Source organism: Mustela erminea, chromosome 5 (assembly GCF_009829155.1).
Source record: "Mustela erminea isolate mMusErm1 chromosome 5, mMusErm1.Pri, whole genome shotgun sequence".
Classification (NCBI taxonomy): Eukaryota; Metazoa; Chordata; class Mammalia; order Carnivora; family Mustelidae; genus Mustela; species Mustela erminea.
This window is the reverse complement of record NC_045618.1, coordinates 50,076,797-50,095,991: the sequence shown is the minus strand read 5'-3', so window position 1 is coordinate 50,095,991 and position 19,195 is coordinate 50,076,797. Positions and strand designations below refer to the sequence as shown.

The window sequence follows — 19,195 nt, the reverse complement described above, 5'->3', positions numbered from 1 at the left end:
TCTGCCTCTGCCTGTGTTCGCTCTCTCTCTCTCCCTCTCTCTCTCTCTCTCTCTGACAAATAAATAAAAAAAAAAAGTGGGGAAAATAAGTTATAGTATGTAACAAAAAAAGACTCATTTATACTTTGGTTTTTGTTTTTTTGTTTTTTTCCTTTTCTTTGCACTTGGTTCTTGAGAGGAAGGGAAGTAGTTATCTACTGTGAAATCAATCTTAAGGAGAGAGACTGACAGACATCAGCATGCACATGTTGTGGCACAAATCTTACCATCTCCAACTGGTCCTCCCCAAGCCTGGTTTTGGTGTCTCCTTCCAGGTGTCAAACCACATATTGCCTTGTCCACTGGTCTTGCCACTTCAACTTCTTGGGTCACTTCTGCAAATCTTGTGACTTGCTAGACACAAAACATATCAGAGGGAGTTTTTGGTTTTATAAATCAGCATATTCAAGTCTTTCAGAAATTACTCAATGAAACAATAAATTGGTCATTAGTTCACTTCTGTAACTAATGGTTCTGTATCAGTTTTAAAAATATTTAAAATGTCATTCTTCACATCCAAATAGTTGTTTTCACCATAGAAACGCTGAGACTTTATAAGATAAATACATCAGAATTACCAAGCACTCTTCATAATCTTCAGCCTTTGGATTCACACACACGATCATGCTTACTTTACCTTCCCCATCAAAGTAGTTCTTGAACAGATGGGTTAACTTTGAATCTCGGTATGGAACCATCTGTAAATACATTAAAACCCAAATATATAAGGCACAAGAATGCACACAAACAAAGCTCTGCAAATGATGACCGGCTGTCGTTTACTTTGTTAGTTCCGTATATTTGGTTCTCTCTCAGGACTTCCATACATGTTCTTTGCGTCATTAATGACTGATTAATGTTACCTGACAGGAAAATATAGACAGAAGACATCTGAAAACAATACAGTAGCTACAATGTGGTCTGTCTGCCTATAAAATCCCCACTTCATTGAAATACTATATGGAAATTACAACTAATGGGTTTTGGTGGCCCAGTCTAAGGAGCTGTCCCCACATGGCCTGGCCTGGCTGTACTTCAGGAGTATTTTAATAGCAGTGTTTCAGGAGGGGGTTAATACCATCCTTCAAGGATTCTATCAAAAGGACTATCTGTGGAATGCACCATTATATATTTCATGGCCCATAAAGTTTCTTCCAAATCTTGAACTCTGAAAAAGTATATTAAATGCAGATGTTTAATATCCTCATATTAAAATATTATCTCAAAAGCATCAGGCTTCATCAGCACTGAAATCCCACCTCACCCCTGCCCGCACCCAGAGGGGGTCCTGTCTCCAACTAACTCTGTCCCCTCCATATCCAAACAAGAAATTCAGTTTTTGTTTTTGGGTTTTAATCTCTACACCCATTGTGGGGCTTGAACGCACAACCCTGAGGTCAAGAGTCTCAGGGTTGCTCTATTGAGTCAGCCAGGTGGCCCCAAACAAGGATTACTAAGGCAATGCAGCTGCTAATTCTGACCACTCGTTTGGATTTCTGAGCCAAGCCTCCAGTGATGCAGGAGAGCTCACTTGCAGAGACCCCCAAAAACATTAGCTAACTCCAACTGTGCTCTCATCCTTGGTCACTTCTCAAAACAGAGCTCATCTGTGTCTCCATAATGTCCCATGATTCATGATTCTTCTTCCTTGACCCCAACTCCCAGAGTCCTTCCTACTTCCACTGTGCTCTCTGGAGCCCAAATTCCTGTTACCGGACTTCCCTATGTCTTCACACCTCTCACAGAGAGCTCTACCCATCTCTAATTACCATGATTTCTTAACCTGGGGTCCATATTGTCCATGGGTACATTTCAGGAAGTCTGTATACTGGATGGGAAATAAATTATACCTTTTATTTTTTCCAGACTTCTGAAATAGCATTTCCTTTCAATTATGAATGTAGGCCAAAACATAATATTAGTGGTATCTGTGATTTTTGTCAGTACGAATCATAGGTAATTTTTTTTTAAGATTTTTTATTTTTTTATTTATTTGACAGAGAGAGATCACAAGTAGGCAGAGAGAGAGAGAGAGAGAGAGGAGGAAGCAGGCTTCCTGCTGAGCAGAGAGCCCAATGCAGGACTCGATCCCAGGACCCTGAGATCATGACCTGAGCCAAAGGCAGCGGCTTAACCCACTGAGCCACCCAGGCGCCCGGTAATTTTTTTTTTTTAAGATTTTATTTATTTATCAGAGAGAGAGAGGGGGAGAGAGCGAGCACAGGCAGACAGAATGGCAGGCAGAGGCAGAGGGAGAAGCAGGCTCCCTGCTGAGCAAGGAGCCCGATGTGGGACTCGATTCCAGGACGCTGGGATCATGACCTGAGCCGAAGGCAGCTGCTCAACCAACTGAGCCACCCAGGTGTCCCCAAATCATAGGTAATTTTACAGCACCTTACAGTGCTACAGATAGTTATGTTCATCACTACTTTGAAATTACATAGTTGTAAGACCTACTGATACATCTTTAATTAAGGCATTAATAAAGAAGCATGTAAATTATTACAATGACAAGTGCCTTAAGAATACTTTTGGGGGGGGCACCCAGGTGGTTCAGTCAGTCAGCCATCAGACTTTTTTTTTAAGATTGATTTGTCTTAGAGCCCAGGTGGGGTGAGGGGCAGAGGGAGAGGGAGAGAATCTCAAGCAGACTCCCTGCTGAGGGTGGAACCTGACGTGAGGCTCGATCTCGGGACCAGGAGAAATCATGACCTGAGCTGAAACCAAGAGTCAGACACTCAACCAACTGAGCCACCCAGGCGCCCCAGGCATCCACCTCTTGAGAGCAGCTCAGGTCTTATTTCAGGGTTGTAAGTTCAAGCCCTGCCTTGGGCTCCATGCTGGGCGTAAAGCTTACTTTAAAAAGGGAAGGGATGGGTTGCATCTGGGTGGCTCAATCAGTTAAGCATCTGCCTTCAGCTCAGGTTATGATCTCTGGGTCCTGGTATCAAGCCTTGCATCAGGTTCCCTGCTCAATGGAAGTCTGCTTCTGCCTCTCCCTCTAATAATAAAAACTTCTAAAAACACATTTCCATCTAATGAGCTTCCTTTGTAATTCTACATATTTTATGTCATTCACTCAGGGATATTCTGCAGCCGAGGTGTAAAACCTCACAGGATTATCCTGTCAGAAGGATAGTGCTTCCCCCTGCAGCACAAGTAAAAGTTGCTTGTTTTCTGAAGCCTGACATTTATAAGGATGGTGAGCAGAGAGGCCAGCAACATTCTCCTAGTCCCTAGCTGCTGCCCTTCCATGTTCCCCAGCATGCCTGCTCCTGGGTCATTCTGGTGTCTGTGAGGACTGCTCTAATGTGCTGCCAGAGGACTCCCGCTCCCTCAACTCCAGTCAGTCTGTCTTCACCATGCGAGTTGCACAGCTATGCCCACACCCTGAACCTTTATCACTCAGAACTGCACTTCCTCTAGAATCCTGTGCCCCAGCCAGTCTCCTCCTCTTCCCCTGCTCATGCCCTCGTTTTTATCTCAGCTGTTGCCCATCCATATCAACACTGCTAGTCCTTTCTGGTTTTCTCCCAAAGCATCAGAACCCTCAAGTTTCTACTTTCTTCCACTGAGATAAACCCTCTCCCCATCAAGGTGAATCCTTCCTCTTGTGATCTAGATCCCAGATTCTCTATATTAAATACACATACAATGTGGAGGTTTTTTTGTCCTCTCACGTGACTACCACCTTCTTTCTCCTTCCTAGGCTCTTTCAGTCAATTACCTCAAGCATCTGTTCCTCAAGGCTCTGCCCTCAGCCTGTTCCCATGTGTCCTCCATGAATAATCTCATCTCCCCTGTTGCTTCTATAATATTGGCAAAACCTAAACTTATATGCCTCCCGTCAAATCGCTCTCCTTCCAAATGTGTGTACATCCAGTGACTAGGCAGTTCCCCTGGGCTAAGCTGAACACATCCAACAGACTCTTCAACAACCCACATCTGCACCTCAGACTGCTTTCTCCTCAGCCACAATCTTGGACCTGCCCTCCTCTCTTGCTTCCTCTCCACATGCAGGTCGACTTCCTAACCAGCTCTCCCTTTTCTCCCACCCTTGCGTCCAGGGCACATGATTGCTCCTCTGAATTACTCCAAAAGGCTCCCAGCTGCTTTTCCTATCACTAGACCTGCCTCAGTACATTAATTCTCTATATGGGAAAACAATCTTTCTGAAAGACTAATTCTTAATTTCCTTTCAGGGGAGGCTGCATAATAGCAGAAAGACACAAGCGTTGAAAATCCAGCCAGTCAGGGTTAAAAATCAGGCTCGGGTTTTGGGAAGTTGACATAAACTCTCCCAACCCATTTCCTCATCTGAAAATGGGTATCATAATCCTGAAAGGTCAGAATCAAGAAATCAAGCCCATGCATAGTAAATACTGTGATACACATTAGTCCTTTAATAACTGGCAATCACCATTATTCCTTTAGGACAAAATTTAGACTTTTTAACATGATAGATGAGTCCTCATGGCCTTGCTACCTCAGTTGTCATGGGTCAATAATCCATACCCTCCCACTTCAGTGACCTTGACCCTGCCATATTCTCTCAGTTTACAAGTGGCTGCCTCCTCTGTCAAGTATAACTCTAACCCTGTCTTGCATATAGTTCACTCAATTTAAGTGTCAACTACATGAACTTCCCCACTAAACTTTCCCTCACATGCACCCCCAGACTAAATGAATGTTCAAATACTGGCACACAGTATGTATTCCGTACATGCTATTAGGTAAACCATAACATAAACAGCTACACTAATGAAAGACTAAAAAAACAAAACAAAACATAGATTTCCTTCCAATTTGCTTTTGTATTCAAAGTTTTCCCATTTCCAGAAGCCAATTTTCACCAGTATGCATGTTGGAATACCTGTTAAATCACTTAAGTTTAAGGATCTGGTGCTTTACTGGCAATAGATACAAAATGGATATAATTTGCTTTATATTTATTTTAATCACTTACCCTCATTCTTCAAGAAGTCAGTGTACTATAACATAGAATACACACATATATGTTACATATATTATGTATACTATAGTATACATAATATATACATAGTATACATAATATATACATATTATATATACCATATATATAATATACTGATACCAAACCAACATTACTAAAGAAACAGCAATGACCACTAAACTTAACCTCAGATTATCAAAATTGAAGACATTTATGCTTAAACCACCTATCAATAAGCAGGTGAGAGACTGGCATTGCAAGTTTTTGGAAGTTGTAGCAATAAACCAGTACTATGCTGTGCTCACCAGCTTCACGTTAATCTGTTCCCTTCTGCTTTTCTCTAGTTCATTCTTTCACTTCCAGCAAGATATACCAGGGACAACTGACTTACAGTGATTTGTTCCTTTTCCTGAAGAGATTATAAATACAATAACATTAGGTATAACTGGTTTACAGTGTTTTTCAAATATATTCCAATCAACAAATTATTAAGTCTTATAAATATCACATTTGCACAGTACAAAACTGTAGGGCCAAAGGATACAGGTTTTGGTGGAAGAGTCTGCTAAAAGCATAAGCTCAGTATACTCATGATAGTCTCGATGACTTGCCTGTTGTCTGGTCTTCCACATTATACTCTAAGCCCCGTGAAAGCAAGGACTGCCTCTCAATCAATGGTCTCATCTCTAGCACCCTGCACAGCACCTCACTGCAGGATCTCAATCTGTGTCTACTAAGTAGTGACTCTAGAATAGGCCTATCCTAAATTCTTCTATAACCGATACTTAACAATTTTATAATTGTGAAAAATTTCACAGTACTCTAATTGTATAAAAAATGAAGAGGTACATAACTGATTTGTAATATTAGATGTGTTCAAAGGACAGGAAGTATATATGGGGCTTAAAAGCATTTTCTAGCTAGTATGCGTACCTACTCTATATAAGTCAGGCACTGGCCTAAGAATTCTACGTGCATTGCCTGCTTTAATCCTCACAGAGGATTATCAAGAGTTTATAACAGTCAGACAGCTAACAAATTAATAGGACTCAGAATTCGAATCCTGGTGGTTTCCAGTATGCTGCCGTACCATCTCATCATGCCATGTGGAAACCTTCATGATGAGGTTCAAATGGAATTACACTTTAATAACAAGTTATTAAATGATTCCTATTCAGGCGCAAATGCTTTTACTAATTGATGTAAGCCTTGTAGTATGACAGGCCCAGCAGTAAAAGATGATCTGCAGATGGGAGGCCTACTGGCCTATCAGCCGAAAGAACAACAATTTAGAATTGTCATCTCCTAAACTGTATCTACCCTGGAAAGTTAACCGCTGACATTTTAAAACCATTAACTGAATTCCCACATACAAAATGAGTCTTCAGAGATAAAATAATGACTCATACTCATTTTATCTCCTCTATTAAAGAGATTTATAAAGATTTGTAAACCTTTTTCACAGCACAATTCTAGGTTCTTAGATTCAATAGCCAGCTTCCCAAAACTATACTCTTTAATGGAACAATTTTAAAAAGTCATCACCCACACTTAATAATTCTAGAATAGTCTTCACTGCAGTCAAACTTCCCTGATTTATTTCAAGTTCCAAAAACTAACGGTTCAGTTAAAACAAGAAAAACTCCACACAGGGCAAGTTTACCTGTAAGACACTGTCTCCATCTGCATCCAGGGGAGTCTAACCTAATTTAATGTTGAATACGCTATGAGAATGTCTGGACTCAAGATTCAAATGTGTGTTAGCAATACATCGCTTTTTCTGGCCTGTGATGACAGAGACATCATTGATCAAACCTGAACTCAGTCATTAGAGGATACATGCTTTCTACTAAATAGTACTGCCATCAAATTACAGTAGCAACTGTCAGGATTTTATTTATTGTTTCAGATTTTCCTAACTTTAACTTGGTTTCTAACCTCTCCAGAAAACTTCAAAAGCCTCTTCAATGGATTTCACTTGTACTTCTGTACATCCTGCAACATACATGTTATGGTTCTTATCTTCACGAAGCAATTTAGATTGTGGTGATCTGTGAGAAAGAAAGACATCAGTCTCCTAAATAATGAGATCCTAATATCTCAACTTAAGACTAGGACTAAACTGGCAGGCCACCTGACATCGATTCTTACAGTGGGAATAGGCCTAGGCAAGAGCTCCAAAAAACCAGGAAACTTAGGTAAGTATAAGGGTATACAGTCAGGATTAGTTACTGTAACAGGGTCACAGGAACCTAGGTTGTTCTAGAAGCTTTGCTCTACTGTGTTCTAATAAAGCACGCAAAACACTAAACAAGTAGAGAACAAAACAGTATTACATATAACAACACCACATGCACAGGTTAAGCCACAAAATCTAGCATTTCCCTAATTTTAAAAATTGAACAGAGCTGGTTCTCACATCCGAGTCAGCAAAAGACAAATTCAGAAAGAGTTTGGTATACACCAGGAATGGCAATCTTTTCAAAGTGGCTGGTCAAGTTTTGATCTGCATAGTAGGATAAGGATGGAAAGGGTGCCGCCTGTTCGGCCTTAGTCTTGTGAGCAGTGGGGGTGGAAATGTGTGTCAGCCACCATCATTCAGTACAGGGCAGATTCCCCAAGCAGCAGGGAGGGGCTCAGAGGTAGCAGCCAGCGCAGTACCAACGAAAAACCACCTACATTCAAACATGACACAGATGCCAACCACTGGCATAACTGCACCCTTTCTCCTTAAGAAAAGAGTCAATGTCATCACACACAAAATCTGTGTTTCTCATGGGCATGCTGCAACTGTTCCACTTACTAAAGGAATAAGGTGAAAGTTACTACAGCAGCCGGACTCAGTCCACAGTAGTGATAGTCACAATGAGTCGGTGCTTAAAAACCCTCTACTTGTAGTATTTCTTCATCGTATTTAAAAAGACTTAAAAAAAAAAAAAAGGTTAAAAACCACCCTAACCAATTAAATCTGAATTCGATGCCAAATATGCACCCCATGAGTTCATTCAAGAGTTACCAGAAAGGTTACAAGGCAAGCAAGGCACATTTATCAGTCTTCCTTTTTTCTAAAACTAAAACCAAGAGAGGCTTCTTTGAAAATAATCTGTTTTAGAACAAACCAAACAGAAATGTGGCATGTGTGTAAAAAAGTGAAATGGATTGGTAGCAATGAATCATCACAAAAGTTGAGGAAAGGGGCGCCTGGGTGGCCCAGTGGGTTAAAGACTCTGCCTTCGGCCCAGGTCATGATCCCAGGGTCCTGGGATTTGGCCCTGCATGGGGCTCTCTGCTCAGCAGGCAGCCTGCCCCACCCCCGTCCTGGCCCCCCACCGCCTGCTTCTCTGCCTACTTGTGATCTGTCAAATAAATAAATAAAATCTTTAAAAAAAAAAAAAAAGTTGAGGAAAATGGGTACACACAACAAATGGGAAAGGAAGTAATCTATAAATTGCTTAATTTATTAAACCTGTTCTCAGTCTAATGGTTTTCTAAGTATCCAGCTGTTTCTCCAATAATGTTCAGTTAGTCTTCATATTATTTATGTTCTGAGAGGCCCTAACAAAGACAGCATTGAAGATAAGCATTTAGCTTAAGAACAAAACCATCGCGGTGCCTGGGTGGCTCAGTGGGTTGAGCCTCTGCCTTCGGCTCTGGTCATGGTCTCGGGTTCCTGGGATCAAGCCCCACCTCAGGCTCTCTGCTCGGTGGGGAGCCTGCTTCCCCCCCTCTCTGCCGGCCTGTCTGCCCACTTGTGATCTCTGTCTGTCCAAAACAAGAAAGAAAAAAAAAAAAAAAAAAAAAAACCCATCACCTTAAGAACAAGATACTAATAGGACATGAGACTCCCAGAGTCTGCTCTGGCACAAACATGGATTGTGAGGCCAGGCTGTTCATTCCTCTTCAGTCTGAGCTGGAAGACCCAAGGAAATCTAAGGAGTTGTCTTTTAACTCTGGTGGAATGATGTTACAGATGTCACTTCACATTAATCAGTGATGAAAGATCTGTATCAGTTGTACAGACAACAGCTTTGGGCTCCGCTCTATAGCGATCACCAACTGCAGATGGTTAACATGGCTACAAACTCCCAACATGAAGCGTTAGGTTCTTGGAAAATAACTCCAGGGAACTCACATGCATAGGACACTTCCTTGCACAATTACAGTGTTTCTCAAAATACAGCCCCAAGGCCAAGAGTTCTCAAAAGTATGTCTAAGATGAGGATTCAGGTCTCTCTTCTCCTTAGATGCCTTAACCCACTGGTTCCCTAATATAGCTGCATATCTGATTAAGAATAAATCTATGCATTGAACACCAACTGCATGATATATTATGCATATCATGTGTATGAAATATATGCACATCATATTTCATTGGGAAAACAAAGGCATTATCAACTTTTATCACTGAGAAAACTAAGGCTCACTGAGGTAAAGTGGCTTCCCCAAGGTTAAGCAGCTGACAAGGGACTCTCTTTGCTACTTACTTAGGCTTTATGGGATCAAACGGCACCTCTCCCAATAGATCATAAATCTAATGACTATATATTTCGATACAAGAGACAAATATACCATAGATACTATCTTCATCAACCTCTTCTGCTTTGCAGAATTCTTATACATTTATCATATCTGCAAACTCTGGGTCTACTTGTCGTCTGAAAAAAGAAAAAAGCCAAAAAGTCTGTTCTTACGGAGTCAGCATCAAAAGTAAACGATCCCAAGGGGAAACTAAAAGATTAAAGTTACATGACCTGTCACTGCAAGCAGTCTATTCATACTTGTGGTGAGCCAACAGAACCTGCCATGTCCTCCCAGACACACAGCTTTTCTACCCTCTTCCACCCAAAGTGGCACCTTCTCTAAATAGTATTTCAAGGACCGTGTGCTCAAAACCTAACAGAACTAAGCAAATAAACTTAATGAAGAACATTCCTCAACTTTGATCTCACTACAGTCAACTGTCAGACCAGCTCCCCTTCATGTTCGTCATTCCCTATGCCTGAGAAAGCCACCAGACAGAGTTCCCCTTAGGCCAGTGTCACACTGAATGTAATTACTTGCTAGAGGGAGTCTTTGGATTGGGCATGGCTTCTCTTTTCTGCCGTTCTAACAAGGCATCAACTTCACACTGGTTATCCATGCTATTCCTGTCATTAGATTTAAAAACCTGGAAGTGGGGGTAAAAATCAGACCATGATTTTTTTAAGAATTTAGCTTAGTTTTTTTTTAACATATTTAAGACATAAGAAACATTTTTATTATTTTTAAGACATATTTAAGACGTAAGAATATTTATGACATAGGACATTTCCTTAAGACATAAGAAACATTTACTACTTAAGGTTTCGGAATGTAACCAGTGTATTAGTTTTCCTTTAACACTACTGTATCCACAGGTCTCTTGGTCCCTATGCCCTCAAGTGATACAGTCACAACTCAAAAAAAAAAAAAAATTACACTTACATATTGTATAGCTTGAAATGACCCTATACTGTTAAAGATCATGTCCAAACAACATGGAAGCAGACGTCCTTCTCCTGGAGAACCAGTCATTGTCTGAGTTTTTCCACTTCCTGTCACACCATATGTGAAAAGGAGACCTACAATGTAGCAAGTCACATGGACTTATATGTTGAAGGTCACACTGGGTTATATCTTAAAAGTCCTCCACTTTTGGAGCACCTGGGTGGCTCAGTGGGTTAAAGCCTCTGCCTTCAGCTCAGGTCATGATCCCAGAGTTCTGGGATCAAGTCCCACATTGGACTCTCTGCTTGGCAGGGAGCCTGCTTCCTCCTCTCTCTCTCTCTGCCTGCCTCTCTATTTGCAATCTCTGTCTGTCAAATAAATAAATTTAAAAAAAAAGTCCTCCACTTTTAATATTTCTTCACTGTATTAAGAAACACTTAAAATTAACCAGCTTAAAAAGAAGGCTGTATGGGCGCCTGGGTGGCTTAGTTGGTAATGCTTCCGAGTTTTTATCTCAGCTCAGGTCTTGACCTCAGGATGGTGAGCTCAAGCCCCTCATTTGGCTCCACGCCCAGGCTGGAGCCTACTTAAATAAAAATAAAATATTTTAAAAAGTAGGTTTTATACCACCCTAACAAATCTGAATTCAAGGCCAAACATAAACAAATATATAAGTATCAAAAAAGTTTTTTCAGAGGGGGACAAAAAAGAAAATGTAACAAAAGCTTCAATAATCCTATCATTTTTGCCATGAATGAGGTTCACTACCAAGGGATTAGCCACAACATCAAAGAGCTCCTTCTGGGTGGGATGAATGCCAAATACTTGTTTAAATGAATACAGAGTCTGTGAAGAAGGAAAAAAAATTAAAAGCATAGGAATGGAACTTCACTCTAAGCTAGAAACATATCTGTTTAAATGTATTCAGATGTTTCTTAGTGAACATTTAAGATCTAGACAACGCCCCCCCCAAAATGAAGTCTTTAAACTTGGAACCCTTAAAGTCATGACATAGCTCAAGTTATACCCCTTATAAACAAAATGTAGAAGTTTTAAGTCCACTAATGCTTCACAGACCCAGGTTGCTTTTGGGCAGCAAAGGTCAAAATCATCATGACTCAGTCACAGACTTGTGAAAATCATCAAGCATTACTCCATATACTAATTTACCACTTGCTCTTTTAAAATGCCATAGCAGCATAAAATCAAGTAATTTGGTGTACTGTCTTAAAATCAGAAATGACCTGTAAATATAATCTCATCTGAGTTTGTCTAGGAAATGAATTTTAATGGTGACCCTTAAAAAAATCAGTACTTCAATTATCAAATCTCTATCAATATATGATTATTATAACACTATTACCAAAAATATTACCAAACTCCTACTTGGAAAATTTGATTGGGGACTGAGGTATATATGAATATATTTTCATGTAAACTAAATTGTCCTTTTTGTCCAGAGGCTGGAGTTCAATTATTTCTGTCTTTGTTATTTTTTAGTTTTTCTGAATTACAGACATTGCAATTATTTCTGTAACCTTCCTGAATGTCACAGCTTTTGTTTCATGAATGTCAGTACATGAGCATTGTTGTTACATGAGCATTCACTAGAATTTATTGTGGATTATAGCCTTTGTCAAGTAGTACCCTCTTTTCTGTTTTATACCCTTGTCCTTACATTCAGCCTGTACAGATATCACTATCATGAACCTTAGGTTTTTAAAATTAGCAGTTTTGTCCCCCCACAAAGGGGACATGTATAGATTAGTACTCAAACATACACTAACACAACATGTGCTAGCCTTAGCCTGGCAGCGAATCATTTCATTCTTACCTTCAATTACATACAATTATTATGCTCATTTTATAACTTGTTAAAAGATCACACACCTACTTTAGCTAGGCTAACTCTTACTTCGTGGAAGGTTTTACCCCAACCCTGTAAAACAGCTATAGAGTTCACAAGAAGAATAAAGAATCTTAGAACGGAAAGGATACACATAAAATAGTGCTGACAGACCAGTCAGATGACCTCCAAGTTCTTGTGAACAAATCCCTTCTTACTAATAAGAAAACCAAGACCCAAAGGAGGAACTTGCCCAATCCTCCGGTGCTGACTGGTATCCCAACCATTTCCAGGCCAGCACTGCCTTCTGTGACAAGGCGGTGAGAACTGCTAATCCCCACCAAGATTTCTGGTGGGGATGTACTTATACATAGGAGATTAATCTAACAGAGAAATCTTATAGAGAAATGAAGTTCTTCACAGTAAGACAGTTCTCAGTTATTTGACATCTTTGAAGCCCACTCCTCCATGAAGCCTTCCCAGACTATTCATTCGTGCTTCATCCATATTAATTGAAAGGGGAACAGGACAGATAAGGTGCATATCCCCCTGAAGCTTACATTATAGCAGGGAAAAGAGACAAATCTCTTGATGTGTGCTAAGTGCTATCAAGGAAGCACATAAAGGGCAGACTAGGACAGAAGGAGGGAAGGGTGCCACTTCTGATAAGGTAGATCTGACACTCTGAGGAGGTGATGTTTTAGCTGAAATCCATAGATGAGGAGCCATCTGTGCTAAGAGCCAGGAGAAAGAAAAGTCCACACCAAGAGAACTGCCCTGAAGCAGGATCCCGGCTTATCCAAGGAACTCAAAGGACTGGATGGCTAGCAATAGATGACCGTGGACAAACAGAAGTCAAATTAAGCAGGATCTTGCTCGTTTAAAGACTTTATGCCTTGAAAATTTTTTTTTAAAGATTTTATTTATTTATTTGATAGAGAGGGATCACAAGTAGACAGAAAGGTAGGCAGAGAGGGAGAGAGGAGGAAGCAGGCTCGCCACTGAGCGGAGAGCCTGATGCGGGGCTCGATCCCAGGACCCTGAGATCATGACCTGAGCCGAAGGCAGAGGCTTAACCCACTGAGCCACCCAGGCGCCCCTGCCTTGAAAAATTTTAAACAGGAAACTGGCAAGATCAGATTTACACTTTAAAAGATCTCTCTGGTGGCTCTGTGGAAAATGGAGAATAAGATTCAGATCAGAAGCAAGCAGTCCAGTTAGATTTCAAGTATGGTCAGCAAACCAGCACCCCTCTGAGAACTGTTTTGTTTCCTGTCTAGGAGGAGAGAATTAGAGAATCTGGAGTAAGTTTAGAAACTTTTGTAGCCATTTGACATGGCTGCCACATCCCAGTGTGACATCACTGGGCTCATTTCATTGAACAGATTATCAAACCACTTCTCTGTGATCTAATTCAGATGGCAAAGCTACAGCACGAAATTACTGGTCATGATGCACTGAAAATTTAAAAAGCTGTTCCTTCACCACAGATCATTTGAGAATCACTAGTCCTGGCTAAGCAAGGCTAAGATGGGTGGGAGCAGTAGAGATAGAAACAAAAGGACAGTTTCACGTTGGAGCAGAACGGATAGAATGTACTGGTGAATGAATGGCATTATGAGCACACATGGTGCCACCATTTATTGAGAGAAGACAAGGGAGGAAATGATTTAGAGTGGGGAAAGAAGAGTTCTTTTCGACACACAGAATTTGAGATGCATATATGACATCCAGTGGATGTTCAAATTTAGAGCTGAGTAAAGGGTTAGACAGAAGATTAAAAAGACCCTCCAGAATCACTGTATAACCAACATTTAAAGCCACGGGAAAGTGTAGAGAAGAGAGCCCTGGGTATAGCCGACCCCAGTACTGAGAGGCTGGAAAAGGAAGAGGAGCCCACAAAGAGGGGCCTGTGAGAGCCAAGAACATGAAGACTTGGACAGGAGACAGGAGAGGGCTTCAGGAAGGACAGTCCTGCTAAGAAACAGATTATGAGGACAAGAGATGTCCATCTAATATGAGCAGTCCAGAGCCCACTGGTAGGCTTCTGACAAGCCTGCAAGAGCAGGGTGCACAAGAGTGAAAGGCTGCTGGAAAGTAGAGACAAAAGCCTGAATCACTGCTTCCTCCTGCCTTCCCATAGTCCATCTCTTTCAGCACACCAGTCTGTCTTCCTTCTGTGCCCCTAACTCAGCTGTAAAGGCAAGGATTGTGCCTTACTCATTTTTAAAAATCTCCTTCTGCCCTGCAGCTTTCATGTAACGTACGTTGAACTGAACTGAACTCACTTTGCTCAAGATTTTATTAAAAATAACACTTCATACAAATACACAATGCCTACTGCTAATCTGCACATGAAATTATATCTATGTGTATGTGTCTTTGTGTATAGCTACACAGCACAATCATTCATTAAATGATCCCTAACCTAAAATAAATAATCTAGTACAAGAAATTAACTCATAAAAAGCAATCCTCTAAACTCATAAAAACCAAACGTATGCCTAGCCACACTTTATATCTGGTGGTTAGAGGGAAGTAAACAAGTTTTTCAAAAAAGTGGAAACGTGAATTGTGTTATATGTAAAAAATGTTAAAGCCCTTCAGGAGAGAACATCTCAAGTAAAAACGGCTTGGTTTCAATGGGAATTACCTCCTCATAGTCTCCATTTTGGTTGAGTCTGTAACCCGCAGGAGTATGAAGCTGAACAGTTGTATTATGATCACTTACGCAGCACTCTTGATCAGGAAGGCTCAACAGGCACACCCTACAGTACACCTGAAATTACAGGAAGGGGCTTCCAGAACAAAAGTTGACTACTTTTCATTTAAGCTTCCCATTCATTCATCTGACACTTGGTCTCTCAACAGAAGAGACTTATATGAACTTAATGCTATGAAAACCAAAACTTGCTACCAGAAAGTGTCAGATGTAAACAGATTTATCAGGATTAAAATCAAGGGATTTTAAATACACATGCAATTAAAACAAACAGGATAACAAAAGCACCAAATCACACAGCTTCTCTTCACTATTATACTGGTACCAGTTGAATAAATCTGTATACAACCACTAATACAAAGATCTCTAAAATTAATAGCATCATACGATGAGAATTATTTGAAAAGCTGTTAGAATTCTTTGAAACTGGATGTCAAATAAAATTTGGCCGCTTAACACTTAATATACAAATAAATATAACATATACATATATACAAATAAGAATAATATACAAATAAATGACCACAACATCCAAAACATGGCTTCTTCATTAGTGATAGGGTTAAGGAAAAACTGTTCAGATGTATGTGCAAAGTACCTGGTTCCCTCAACTTAGAACAAGAGACACATTCCAGTGCCAGTGGAGAGAGAGAAAAATATCCCAGAATAAACCAACCTTCTCTTATTTGCCATCTGCCTCTAAAAGCCTGAAACTCGTGAAATACATGCAATTATGATTAGTTATTGGACTGAATCAAACTGTTCTACACCAGCGTCTTTATGAAGCGAGTCATCATTTACTGTTTAACAGCCCTGAAGATGGGAGAGAATGCTCATCCAAGCAGAAAGTTCCCTGCCTTCTGAGAAAGCAGGAAGGATTCTCCAGGACAGGTGAAGAATATTCTTCATTATCTAAGTTTTCAAATTATAATTAGTTACAGAAGTTATACAGTTGACAACCAAAAACTTCATTTTACTGGACTAATGAATCCCACATAGAAACAAAATTTTAAAGCTGGAACCAGCCTTACCTATTTCACCAAATGTTCTCTGACTATGCTTCCACATCTCCATCTCTTCCAAGCATACACAGAAGACAGAAAAGGACTGAAGAAAACACACACACACACACACACACACACAAATTTATAGGTAGACCTTACCCCAACTGGATCTCTAAGACTTGTTTGGGATCCTTTCTTCCTTAAAGTTTCCTGGGTGTCTTAGTCCACCTGGTCATAGTTTTTAAAAAACATTCAGTTCAAAACAACATAAAAAACCTCACCTATAATTCATATAGAGACAACCTTCCTAGGATTTATAAAGTTCTCTCTTAGCAGTTCCAAAACATTACACCCCAAATAACATAAGAATAAGCTGCATTAGAAGAAAATATGCGGCACACGAAGCAAAAGTAAGCAAGACTGGTTTCAGGAGATGGTTTCAATACTAGGTAATAGTTCTATATTTAAAATAGCTTGCGTTTTTTCTGGAAGGACTATACAGAAAGTGAAGCACTGTAACTTTGAAAAATCTATAGGTAATTGACCACGCTTATCTTGAAAGCATTTATATACGCGCACAAACACACACACACTGCTCCAACAGCCATTGCCCAGGCAGACTGACTTCACCAAATGATAAAAAAGCAGGTGGGGAAAATCCCACTTGATTCTTTCATCAAGATCTATCTACGCTTTTAAGGAACAATTGTTTTCTCCAAGTTTATCATCCTTTGTCCCCAAAGAAAACTTAGTCGCCAACCTGCAATTTCTTGCTCTCTTGGAATCAAAATAAAAAGATATTTTGACTTCACCAATTTCACGAAAGCATGCGGCTTCCCTCCAAGGCAAACCCCACATTTATCTACAGTGCAGATAAACATTTCACAATAAAATTGAGTGTAATTATTGGCGTGGACTTTAGATTATTAAAATATTTTCGCAACACAGCCCGAAATGAAACAAACAAGTTTCCAGTACAAAATATAATGGTGCGTTTCCTTAGGTTTTTTTTTTTTTTTCTTTAAAGATAAAAGATTTTTACTTTGGCCCTTTCAGAAAAGCAGCTGCCTTGGCAAAGTATTGCTTTACGCAGGAGCGGTCCAGACCCGGTGCCGGTGCACCGCGGGCTTGGGCGCTCGGGGGCGGGCCGGGGCTGTCGGCCGGCTCGGACCCCCACCCCAATACGTGGTCTCTACCTCCGAGCCGCGGGGTGGGCTCGGAAGAGCACGCCGCGCTCGCGGGGGCCAGGGCCGTCCAGGGACGGAGGCCGCCCGGCGCCAGCAACACCAGGGCACAGCCCACGGGGCGACCCCCGCCCTCACCACCAGCGTCAGAGTGCAACCTGGAAACGCCGGTGGTCGGGCGGGAAAAGGCCACTTCGTTAAGGGCTGGGGGCGGCGCCGGAGCCAGGCGGGTGGAACCCGAGCTGACGGCAGCCCACCAGGCTCTGGGCTCCTGGTTTCCCCCGACGTGGGCTGGCCTCTTCTGCTCTCTGGAGGCCCGGAGCGGGACGCCGGACTCCAGCGTGAGGGGAGGTGGGGACGTGGAGGGCGCGCCGCGGACCGGTCCCCGCCAGCCAGGCTCCCCTTAGCGGCCCACGCGGGAGCTTCCACTTTGGAGGCCGCAGTCCGGACAGCAGGGGACTCGGAGCAGACCGAGGAGACGCCGGCCCCTGCCCCGTGGTCCGGTACTCACGCTGGCTTCATGACAGCGGGCTCCGTGCTGCCGGGATGCGCGAGCGGGGCGCCGGGCTCGATCCGGCGGGCTGGTGAGGGTGGCGGGCGGCGGGCCGAGGAACTGGCCGCGGAAAACGGGACTCGGCGGCTGAGGCGCGACGCTCGGAATTGCCGGCAAACGCACCGCGAGCTCAGGTGAGCTCGCGCCCGGCGCTTTTTTATACGGGCCAATCAGCGCCCGCCCGCGGGAAAAAAGGCGGGGCCTCAGAGGAAATAACTGCTCGGCGGGCAATGGGGCTGGTCTCCTAGGCGACCGCCTGGAGCGCGCGGCGTGCAGGATGCAGGGCTGCAGGGCTGAAACCGGGACCTCAGACGTAATAAAATCGAACCCCGTCCACTTTCCCAGGAGAAAACTGAGGGTTTCTTTTCCTACAGCACAAGAAGGCCAATGGAAGGACAAGTCCAGGGTCAACTCAGAGGTCACAGGTGTTCCAGGACGGGAGTGTCCTATTCTTGTCCTGTGCCCTGCATCTCTCACTCCCTGCCTGGCTTCCACATCATCGCATCATATTGGATTTCGTTCTCTCCTTCTCCTTTCCTGGGTTCTCCTTCTCAGGTTCCTCCAGCTCTTTCGTACATAACACGTTGTGTTATGAAATTATTAATGTTTGATCCTGGGCGTTGTTTAAAAGAAAACCACAGGCCCAAAATAGAGTCCCTCATGCTAGGCCGAGTCACCAAACCGGGCCCTACTCTCTTACCTAGGTACAGTTTCTACTTCGCCCCAAAACATAGTCTGAACCGGTCAGTCAGGAGCTTTCCCGTCTCAGCACGGGTGACGTCATCTCCATCTCCCCCTCCCCCTGCTCCCTGCCCCCCACGAATGGCAGATGATATGATCCTCGAAGATCCCCCCTGCCCTTCTCCCTGAGGGAAGGTGACCTGGCCTGAAACAATCCTATCTCTTCTTTCAGTAATGATTTCCTTTTCCCACCCTCCTTCCTACAAAAACCTTTAATTCTGTACAGCTCTCTGGAGCAGGTCTTTGTTTGCTAGACAGGATGCTGCTGTTCACCTTAAAAAGCCAAGCTGATCTTTTACTCAGTTGAATTTCTGTTTGACAGCATACAGGGATGAATAAAGTTTGGTCCTTGCCCTTCAGGAACAATATCCATAACAACTCTTTAATCCGATGAACAGATTTCAAACACATCGGTTTGCCCCTAAATGGACGGCAATCAAATATGCATCTAATCTGTGCTCTCAGAGGCATCTGCTCCCCTCTCCTAAACCGCACCAGTTAAATGGACATAATTTCATATCCTTGGCCCATATTGTTCTACATAACAATTTTTTTCCTAATGACCTAATTGCTTTTTAATAGATGAGTCTTTAAGCCATCAGAACTGTTATTAAATGGCAGTTGAGATTTGTATTATTTAGGAATTAGGCAAGGCTGCTGGCTACTTA

The 19,195-nt window shown here is 42.1% G+C and overlaps 1 protein-coding gene and 1 long non-coding RNA gene across 3 annotated transcripts in view; both read right to left on the bottom strand.

Moving 5' to 3' along the window:
* Window positions 1–126: 126 nt before the first annotated feature.
* Window positions 127–5,033, bottom strand: LOC116590769. The gene is made up of 3 exons (XR_004285734.1): window positions 5,006–5,033; window positions 823–902; window positions 127–737 (listed from the first exon to the last, which is right to left on the bottom strand). It is a non-coding gene; the product is annotated as an uncharacterized LOC116590769 (long non-coding RNA).
* A 246-nt stretch (window positions 5,034–5,279) lies between these two features.
* The window catches only part of LOC116590766 (membrane progestin receptor gamma), a 94,516-nt gene continuing 80,600 nt past the window's right edge, over window positions 5,280–19,195 (bottom strand). The window contains exons 8-10 of one of the 2 annotated variants that reach the window (XR_004285732.1): window positions 16,209–16,277; window positions 14,977–15,102; window positions 5,280–5,420 (exon numbers count right to left, since the gene is read on the bottom strand). Coding sequence is in view for 1 of the 2 variants with exons in the window: in XM_032343024.1 (XP_032198915.1) it covers window positions 16,222–16,277 (56 nt within the window). In the remaining variant the exon portion in view is untranslated. Of the gene's footprint in view, window positions 5,421–13,445; window positions 15,103–16,208; window positions 16,278–19,195 lie in introns of those variants that run through there. The other variant, XM_032343024.1, reaches the window with a different exon arrangement.